Source organism: Portunus trituberculatus, chromosome 5, assembly GCF_017591435.1.
Source record: "Portunus trituberculatus isolate SZX2019 chromosome 5, ASM1759143v1, whole genome shotgun sequence".
Taxonomy (NCBI): Eukaryota; Metazoa; Arthropoda; class Malacostraca; order Decapoda; family Portunidae; genus Portunus; species Portunus trituberculatus.
The window spans coordinates 4,963,013-4,973,645 of NC_059259.1; the positions used below are offsets into that span (position 1 = coordinate 4,963,013).

At 40.7% G+C, this 10,633-nt stretch overlaps 1 protein-coding gene and 1 long non-coding RNA gene across 4 annotated transcripts in view; one reads left to right on the forward strand and one right to left on the reverse strand.

Annotated features, from left to right (window-relative positions):
* Positions 1-10,633, forward strand: part of LOC123514345 — a 229,874-nt gene that overhangs the window by 7,848 nt on the left and 211,393 nt on the right. The gene's annotated exons all lie outside the window — the stretch shown is intronic.
* Positions 1-10,633, reverse strand: part of LOC123514329 (R-spondin-1-like) — a 191,660-nt gene that overhangs the window by 4,163 nt on the left and 176,864 nt on the right. For all 3 annotated transcript variants that reach the window (XM_045272175.1, XM_045272167.1, XM_045272183.1), the window contains one exon: positions 8,523-8,690. In XM_045272175.1, coding sequence (XP_045128110.1) covers positions 8,523-8,690 — 168 coding nt within the window. The remainder of the gene's footprint in view (positions 1-8,522; positions 8,691-10,633) is intronic.

Sequence of the window (10,633 nt, forward strand, 5' to 3'; positions counted from 1 at the left end):
GCACTTGTAGCTCAGATAAGGATAGTTAAGGGTTGTTAGTTAGGTCAGGGTGGACTTTGTTAGTTACGTTAGCTTAAAATTGGTGGTTAGGACAGTTAAGGCTTGTTGGGTTAGTTAGGATTTATATTTGTGAGGTTAGGTTGAATTTCCAGGTTAGGTAAGGATATTAAAAGCTTACTGGATTAGTTAGGATTTATATTTGCTAGGATAGATTGAATTTCCAGGTTAGGTAAGGATATTAAAGGCTTGCTGGATTAGTTAGGATTTATATTTGTGAGGTTAGGTTGAATTTCTAGGTTAGGTAAGGATATTAAAGGCTTACTGGATTAGTTAGGATTTATATTTGCTAGGATAGATTGAATTTCTAGCTTAGGTAAGGACAGTTCAGGCTTGCTAGGCTGGGTTAGGTTGGGCAAAGCTAGACAAGCATAAGTCAGGCAATCCGTCACTAGTGTGTATTATTTACGGGGTGTTTGTCACGCCCTTAAACGCTGCGCGGCGGGTGGTTAGTGTCAGGGTGAGTGAGGGTTGGTCCCTTCTACTTTCTATTGCCATTCACGTCTTGCCCGCCGTGGGAGTCTCCTTAAAGCATGACGTCACCCCGTACCCTTACCCTCACCACGACACTCACCGCGGTACACTGGGGCCACGAGGCGACCAACAACCAGGGCACGAGATCCTATAAGCTTTGTTCCCTGTGTTCTCCCGTCAGAACTATTGAAAGGCCGCAGATATATGAAAGCAAGTTCACATGATGTTTTCTCCCTAACCGATGCACAATGTTCGCTAGACTATCACTACAGTCATAAAAACACTAGGGAACTCCTCTCACTTCTAATGCGCATTGTTCTTCTCTCGTCATGACTATCAAAATGCCACAGAGAGGAGTAGTGAGGGTTTTTTATGATGTTTTTTCCTTTTAACGATGAGGAATGTTAGTTTTCTATCGCTCCAGTCATAAGAAAACATTATTCGAAACTCTTAGTAACTCCCACTACACTCTGGTTCTCTCTCGTCACACTACTGGAATGCCACAGAGAGTAGTTGTGTTCTGATAATGTTTTCTCCATTTAACGATGTAGAATGTTCGTTTTCTATCGCTGCAGTCATGAGAAAAACACTATTCGAAACTCTTAGCAACTCCCACTACACTCTGGTTCTCTTTCTTCACACTATTGAAATGCTGCAGAGAGTAATTGTGTTTTTATAATGTTTTCTCCATTTAACGATGTAGAATGTTTGTTTTCAATCGCTGCAGTCATGAGAAAAACACTATTTGAATCTCTTACTAACTTCTACTACACTCTAATTCTACCTCGTCACACTATTGAAATGCTGCAGAGAGTAATTGTGTTTCTATGATGTTTTCTCCTTTTAACGATTCAGAATGTTCATTTTCTATCACTGCAGTCACTAAGAGACACTGCTAGGGACTCCAGTAACTTCTCTCTCAGACTACTGGAAGGCCAAGGGTGCGTAAGTTTTCTTATATTTTCTTCCTTTGGTAATGCTGTTTCTTTGTCAACGAGGCCTTTTGTTGCTATGGTCATCTTTTCTATAAGTATAAGAACACTAAAAGATCACATGCAGGGGGGAAGAAAGGAAGAAAGGAGGATTAATCTTTTCCTTCTGTGTACTAAACAACTTTTTTTTTATGCATGCATCGCCCAAGGGAAAGAAAATTAAATAAGAACACAAGTGATAGAAAATTAGACTCACTGAACTACTAGCCCCTAGACAGACAAATTGTAGCGAAAAATATACATATAAATAAATATAATGAAATAAATCGATTAGTAGATGAATAAAAAAAGACTTAGAAGAAATTATTGGTTATGGGGAAAATGTTTAGCAGTGCAGAGCTATGATAAACACGCAACTGTTTGAATAAAGATAACATTTTTTTTTTTTTTAATGTCCTTGCCTATAGCGCCGCGCCTGTAGGTGACTTGAAGAGTATTGGAAGCTTCCACCCATTAGTGGCGCAGGCAGTTTGATTTATAGTGGTGGGTATATTAGGGCCCATATCACCACCCAAGCGCATCTTTAGTGTAACGACCTAGAACATGTAGGAACTTTAAACCACTCAACAAATGGCAAAGTTTTAAGGCGGTACGTGGTGGGATTCGAACCTACGCGTGGACGTCTGCCCAAACCCACGCTCACCACCTTATCCACTAATCCACTGCCTCCCTACAACATACAGAACGTAACTTATAAAAAACACCATTCTATATTTACAAAAGAAAGCAAAACAATCTATGACGTGTATATACAACGAGGAACTTAAGAAAAAAACAGGATGAGCTGGAGGGAGACGGGCAAAGAGAGAGAGAGAGAGAAAGAGAGTGTATGGCAGTGTAACGCGTAGTGAGTGTATAGGAGTGAAAAAGACTAACATATGTGATAGGAGCAAGGCAGGGTAGTGTGACAGAGGTGTGGTAAAGTTGTGGTAGTGTAAAACAGGACAGGTGAGGACAAGTGGTAGAGACAGGGTACGGCTGTGACAGGATACGCGGCAGGGTTAAGGCAGGTTAGTGTGGTTAGTAGTGTGGCAGGGTTGTGGCAAGGGTGTGGCAGGGAAGGGTAAGGCATAAGGGTCGAGGGCAGACTATATAGAGAGGGAATAGGTATAATTTGGTATAATTTGTTCCTACTTTGCTGTGTCATTGGATTTTCAGGCCTGGAAATGCTCTCTCTCTCTCTCTCTCTCTCTCTCTCTCTCTCTCTCTCTCTCTCTCTCTCTCTCTCTCTCTCTTATTTATTTTTGGGCAATATGGAATTACAATGCCAAAATAGAGAAAATTATACTAACTTTGAGAGACAAGAAGCAATTTGAGAGAGAGAGAGAGAGAGAGAGAGAGAGAGAGAGAGAGAGAGAGAGAGAGAGAGAGAGAGAGAGAGACTGAAGGGAAGCGAATACAAGAAATCTTATGACGAAAATAAACAAAGAGATAAGAAGACGAATAAGAAAACAAGAAGGAGGAAAAGATCAAGAGAACAAGAAAGAAAGGAGGAGATAATGAAGGAACAAGAACAGGAGGAGGAGGAGGAGGAGGAGGAGGAGGAGGAGGAGGAGGAGGAGAACGAAGATGACCAGTGAAAATAAATGTAGAAAAAAATGAAATATGAAAGAATTTAACATTGAAGAGGAAAGAGGAGAAAGAGAAGAGGAGGAAGGAGAAGAGGAAGAAGAGGAGAATGAATACGACGCAAGAAAAAATAAGAGTAAAGAAATTAAAAAAAGTGAGAATATGGGAAAAAAATATTAAAGATAATAGAGAGAAAAAGAAGAGAAGGAAAACGAGAAAGAATGAGGAAAGAAGTGAAGCAAAATGAATGGAATAAGAGAAGTAAGAAGGAGAAGAAGATAAAGGAAGATAACAGTTATAATAGTGAAAGAAACAGGAGGAGGAAGAGAAGAAAGAACAGAAGTAGAAAAAATAACAGGATGAAGAAGAAAAGGAAGAAGAAAAAAAGGAAGAAGAGGAAGAAGAGAAAACAGTAGAAACCAGGAAGAAAAAATAAGAAGCAGGAGAAAGATAAAGACGAAGAAGAAAAAGAGAGGAACGGGGAGGAATAAAGAAGAAAAGAAGAAAAGGAGGAGGAGGAGGAGGAGGGCGGAGGCTCTACCACCACCACCACCACCACCCTGTCCCTGCGTGTATTATTTGCCTCGCCTTGCCACATATCATTTGCCAAGATTGCACTACGGGACTGGCTTGGTCTCACTCAAATACAGGGTCATTATCACCTTCATTGTATCCCCTGCCTTACCAAACCTTGCCACCTCTACCCCCTGCCTCCCCACTCTCTCTCTCTCTCTCTCTCTCTCTCTCTCTCGAATGAATATGCAGTCCTTTTCCTCTTTGTAATCATTCTTCAAGTGGGTTCCAGTGTTTCTTGATCATATTTCTACTAGTGTGTGTGTGTGTGTGTGTGTGTGTGTGTGTGTGTGTGTGTGTGTGTGTGTGTGTGTGTGTGTGTGTGTGTGTGTGTGTGTATCTCTCTCTCTCTCTCTCTCTCTCTCTCTCTCTCTCTCTCTCTCTCTCTCTCTCTCTCTCTCTCTCTCTCTCTCTCTCTCATTTTACAGGTCTTGTTTTATAAGATTTTGCAAGAGGAGTAAATAAAATGTCCTTATTTCACGTTTCATCAGAGAGAGAGAGAGAGAGAGAGAGAGAGAGAGAGAGAGTTTTCTTTTCTCAAACGTTTCCCTGCCAAAGTACCCTTCAATAACCTTTCACCTGCAAGAATTTTTCCCTTCCTTGCCTTACTGTACCTTACCTAACATCTCTCTCCCCTTCCACCCCGCCCCCCCTTCCTTCCCCTTCCACCCTATACCCTGTCGAAATAGTATTAACTCCTTCTCCTTCCATGTCTTTAAAACTATTGTCTCTCTCCTTCCCTCCCCCTGCTGATCTGTATTTTCTTCTATTATTTACCCTGCCAGCTAGACACCATCCCCTGCTTTTATCAGAGTAACCCTTCTTTTACATTTTCATAGTATGTCATTCTTTTCTTTTTCTTTTTCCTCTTTCTCTCCTTTTTCTTTTTCTTTTTTCCTTGCTTCTGCCACTTTTCTTTTCATTTTTTTTCTTTTTCTTTTTTCCTTGCTTCTCTGTCCTGCCTCTACCCTGCCGGTCCCTGTCAGATTTCCCTACGTATTTCCCCACTCCTCTGCCTTGCCTCTACTCTGCCCCTATTTCACAGCAGTTCCTCCCCCTGTCCCCGTGTCCTCTCAGCGCCTCCCGTCAGTAACCTCCCCCTGCCCTCCCCTGCGCCCCTGTCAGCGGTAACAAGAGCTGAGTCCTCATTACCCTGCCAACTCTAGTCTTTTCCTTATCAGTGAGTCTTTATGTAGTCAAAAGTTACTTAGTGTCATTTTTGGTGCTGTAAATTGAAGCTTATCTCACGCACACGCACACGCACACACACACGCACACGCACGCACGCACGCACGCTACATACGTACATGGAAGGCAAGAGACGTGTAGGAATGTCAGGATACGTACACATGAGGGCTTATAAGGTGTACATGTGCGTTTATGGCCATGCTCGGGAAGCGGTTGTTACGTACATGTGTGTGTGTGTGTGTGTGTGTGTGTGTGTGTGTGTGTGTGTGTGTGTGTGGATGATTTGTGTACGTGATTGACATTTACACACACAGCAGCGGTCATGGTGTGTATGTACACGTGGGGTGGTGAGAAACATAACATGAGAGAGAGAGAGAGAGAGAGAGAGAGAGAGAGAGAGAGAGAGACTTCTTTTACTGTGTTTTTTTATTTTTAATGAGGGAAAAAATGCTAGTGAACTTAAAATAAGGTTAAAATTTCCTTCCTCCTCCTCCTCCTCCTCTGTCTCTTCCTTCTTCTCCTTCTTCTCCTCCTCCTCCTCCTCCTCCTTTTCTTCCTCTCCTCTGTCTCTTCCTTCTTCTCATTCTTCTCCTTCTCCTCCTCTTCCTCTTCCTCTTCCTCTTCCTCTTCCTCTTCCTCTTCGTCCTCCTCCTCCTCCTCCTCCTCCTTGAAAAAAAACCCCACAAGAATACACACACACACACACACACACACACACACACACACACACACACACACACACACACACACACACACACACACACACACACACACACACACAGAGAGAGAGAGAGAGAGAGAGGGGACAATTATGAACAAGTTGATAGACGAACGAACGGACAGACAAACAGGAAAATAGATAAGGGGTAATCTTACAAACAGACATTGACCTTGTTTTTTTTTTTTTTTACTTGTGAACTTATAAATTAGCGCTGGCTTTCATTATTACTATCTTCTCTTTCTTCTCTTCTTTATTCCTCTGTTCCTTTCCTCCTTCTTTTAATAATTTTCCTTGATTTAATTTTCTACTTTCTATTAGTGTGTTGATAATTTCTCTCTGTTTTTTATATTTATTTTATTTTTTCTCTCTCTTCCTCTTCCTTATTTGCTTCATTCATTCTCATTCATTCTTCTTATTCCTTATTCTTCTCATCCCTCTTCCCTTTTATAGATCTCCTCCCCTTGTGTCTCCATTCCCTCCTCTTCTTCCTTTTATTCTCCTCCTCATCTCCATATCTGTCTTTGTCCTCTCTTCCTCCTCCTCCTCCTCCTCCTCCTCCTCCTTCTCTCTATTCTTCTTCTTTTCTTCTCTTTCGTTGCTTGCTTTCTCATTTCTCATTCTTTGTTCGCCTTGTTTTTCTGTTCATTGTTTTCTTGCACTTGTTTTTGTTGTTCTTTCTTCCTTTTCCGTATTGTCTCATGTTTCTCCACCTCCTTTTATTCTTCTCTCCTCATCTCCATATTCTTATTCATATTCTTCGTTGGTTCTCGCATTCTCTCTCTCTCTCTCTCTCTGTTTTGCTTCTTCTATTTTTCCTAAACTTTTTTCCCTCATCTTCTCTTCTTTTTTTTTCTTTAATTTCTTCTTTTCTTTTCTTTCTTCTTAATCATCGCCTTCCCTGTCTTCATTTTCTTTCGATCTATCTCATTTCCCTTTTCGTTTCTCCATTTTAATCGACTTTCCTATTTTTTTTCCTTTTCTTTATTTTATTTCCTATCAACCTTCCTTTTCCTTTCCTTCCTCTACATCCCTCCCATCCTCCCTTCCTCATCCCTTCTTCATCTCCCTCCCTCCATCTATCCCACCCACTCTCTCTCCCTCCCACTCCCTCCCTCCCTACCCTCTCATACCTCAAGTCTCCTCTTCCTTCACCTGCGCGCCTGACGTAATTAGCAGAACAGAGGGCACACCTGAGCCACGCCCTTGTCGCTTTATGATTCAGGTGTGGTAGACAGGTGTGGGCGCCCTTCTGTTGTGTCCTGGCTCCTGTGTGTGTGTGTGTGTGTGTGTGTGTGTGTGTGTGTGTGTGTGTGTGTGTGTGTGTGTGTGTGTGTGTGTGTGTGTGTGTGTGTGTGTGTGTGTGTGTGTGTGTGTGTGTGTGTGTATTATATTACCTTTTCTACTCATCGTCTCTCTCTCTCTCTCTCTCTCTCTCTCTCTCTCTCTCTCTCTCTCTCGAACAGTGAAAAGAATAAAGAATATGCAATAAATAAGAAAAGAAGGAAAATGAAAATAATAAAAGTGTGTGTGTGAGAGAGAGAGAGAGAGAGAGAGAGAGAGAGAGAGAGAGAGAGAGAGAGAGAGATTTGATTAGGATAATAAAAAAGAAATTTGATTGGGTCGTGGAGGAAGAGAAAGAGGATGAGTATGAGGAAGACGAGGAGGAAGAAGAAGAAAAAGAGGAAGAGGAGGAGGAGGAGGATGATAATGAAGGAGAGACGAAGTAAGAGAAGAAAGATGAAGAGGTGGAGAAGAAAAAGGAGTAGGAGGAGGATGAAGAGAAAGATAAAGAAAAAAAAAGAAATATATGGAGGAGAAGGCATTGCTCTCTCTCTCTCTCTCTCTCTCTCTCTCTCTCTCTCTCTCTCTCTCTCTCTCTCTCTCTCTCTCTCTCTCACACACACACACACACACACACACACACACACACACACACAGAGAGAGAGAGAGAGAGAGAGAGAGAGAGAGAGAGAGAGAGAGAGAGAGAGAGAGCATCCCCAGTTTTCCATTCTTCACTCCCGCCCATGCATGAAAGAACACAGTGGTGACATTTCCCTTGAGGTATGCCACTTCACCTCTCCCTCTCTCCCTGCTTCTGTGGCTCACTAAAACACTCTTCTTTATGGTGAATATCAGATCTAAGAGAGAGAGAGAGAGAGAGAGAGAGAGAGAGAGAGAGAGAGAGAGAGAGAGAGAGAGAGAGAGGGGGGGTGGGACAGAGTGAAGATTCTTGTGTGTGTGTGTGTGTGTGTGTTGACGTGTTGTATTTTTCAGATATCATTGTTATTGTTTTTATTATTATTATTATTTTATTATTATTATTATTATTATTATTATTATTATTATTATTATTATTATTATTATTTATATTATTATTATTATTATCATTATTATTATTATTATTATCATTGTTGTGGTACTTGTTGGTGATGGGTTTATTATTGATAGTGGTAGTAATGGACGAAGTGGTAGTATTAATAGTCGTTGTAATAATAGTAGTAGTAGTAGTAATAGTAATAGTAATAGTAGTAGTGGTGATGGTGGTAGTAATAGTATAGGGCTGAATATGTTTCTAAACTTGTAATGGAATTAATCATCGAGAGAGAGAGAGAGAGAGAGAGAGAGAGAGAGAGAGAGAGAGAGAGAGAGAGAGAGAGAGAGAGAAGCATGACAGTGACAGAAAGATTAACTAAAAAAATAATAAAAATCAAGATAGGGAATAAAAGCGAGACACCACATGAATAATCCTCACACACACACACACACACACACACACACACACACACACACACACACACACACACACACACACACACACACAAAGCATCATATAAAACCCACGCGAGGAAGTGGGGAGATAATGAAACCGACACGTAATTAAGCTGAGAACAATTAGATACCAAGAGTGTGTACAGGTAAATTGTGCGCAGGTAAATGAACTTGCTCACCTGTCGGAGGCGTGGGAGAGGAGAGACAGAGACCAGGTGTGCGGGGACTGATCTCCGTACCAAAGGGGCATTTCTTCCTGCACCTGCCCGCGTGACGAACTAGTCCAGCCTTACAGATAGAGCAGTAGTGTCGCGTGGTGCACTCGCTACACCCGCGCAGCATGCACTCTGGTGGAGAAGGGAGAGGCAAAGGGTGAGCGTGAAGTGTGAGGGAGTCAGATGGTAGAGAGAAAATTTATCCCTTCAATTTTAAGATGGAAGAATTTAAAGCACTAGAAGGATTATATAGGGTGTTATGTGGACTCTAACTTCGAAATGCAACAGTTTGAAGCACTAGAGCAGTGGTTCCCAGGCTGTGATACATGAGCACTTTCGGGATCATGTGCGATTTTTTAGTCAATTTGAGTTCATTTATTTCTCAGAACAAATTACTATTGCCTTGAACAACATCATCTGCCATCGATCAGCTGGTGGAGATGGAACGGATGCTTCCCTCGCATTAAATTGAGTTGTGTTCCTTGTTAGTTCAATTGTGTGTTTTACTTGTGACATTTGCTAGAGTTGTGTTTTTTCTTTAATCAGGTGGTACTGTATGGACTGTATGGAACCTCCGCGTGTTACTGCTCAGGAAAGGTTTGGGATCCACTGCAGTAGAGGCAATGTATAGAGTCTTTACAAAGCTACAAAATAATTAATGAAAAAGGATATATTTTGCAGTTTCTATTCAGTATGATGTCTGGAGCACGAGAGATGTCCCAAAGTAGTTAGTTATTATGTAAACCAAATAGGGAAATTACTGAGGTGATTTTACAAAGAGCAGTGAAGTAATTGAGAATAGTAAGGGGAACCAGAGAGGAGACGAAACAAGGATGACGCTAAAATGACGCTAAAAATAGACGGGAGAATATTTATTGTGGGTGATCAGCTGGGACAAAAGAGAGGAAGATGAACTGGAATGATCTTAAATATTAGTTAGGAAAATTTGGCGTTCCTGTGGGGATTATAGTGAAGAGGAGGAATTGAGAACGAGGTTAAAATGACACTGAAAATGGAAGTAAAAGTGCATTGTGGAAGTGCGGGGGAGGAAGAGTGAGAGAGTGGTGCGTGTGTCAGAAGCAGTGGAGGGGAAGGCGCATCCAAGTGACATTAATCCTTTCACTGCCAGACTTAATTTTTCCTTGATGCATACAGCTTTTGAGACACTTGTGGTGACTGTTAAACGGCCTTAAGTTACTCGTAATTTTTAATGTAAGAAGACATAATTAACTACTTTTCTTTCTCTCTTGTGTCTCCATTCCAGCTAATCTTACATGTGTTTGAAGTTTAGCGAAAGATGACCTCAGAAAAAGATTCAAGATAGCTGTAAAAATGTGAGAATTGTATGGATTACTTCAAAATAAGATAGTTGAAAAAATAGATCAATATTAACGATGCAATTGCACTAAAAAAATAGCAGATAAAAATGTATTCTTTTAGTGCTCGTGTAAAATATATGTCGAAGAATCGTAGGTGGGTTTAAGAAGAGACATTAGCAGATTCAAGTAAGTAATGGCTTTGAAATTGCACAAGATATTTAAATTGAAAATGATTTCTTTAAGAGGCGTTGAGAGAGTAAGTGTAGCACAAGTGTGGATGAGTTTAAGAGGAAACAGATTAGAAGAAAAGTAATGAATCTGACATTAAGGAAACCTGTAAAAAACTGACAAAATATAAAGCTAGCATTCGAAATAGTAGTAAAAAAATTAGATGAATGATTGTAGAAGTGTGAGGAAGGCAGAAATATTTTGGAAGAGTTTTAATACAAGAAAAGTTAATACAGTGAAGTCAAAATGGTACAAGAAATACAGCAGAAGAAAAAGCGCATTGAGATGTGTTCGGATGACTGAGAGACAATAGAAGAGAAAGAGAATGCAGGTTGTTGTTAGAATTAGCAGTGAAGATTTTAAAGAATGATGCAAGAAACCAGTAAAATAATATATCAACTATTTTTAGATGGTGTTGGCTGAGTAAGTGTCGAGTGTGGGAGAAGCCAGCGTTGAACAAATAATATAAGGAAATTGAATTGAAATGACAAAAAAACAAAACAAAACAAAAACGAGAAGTGAATTTAA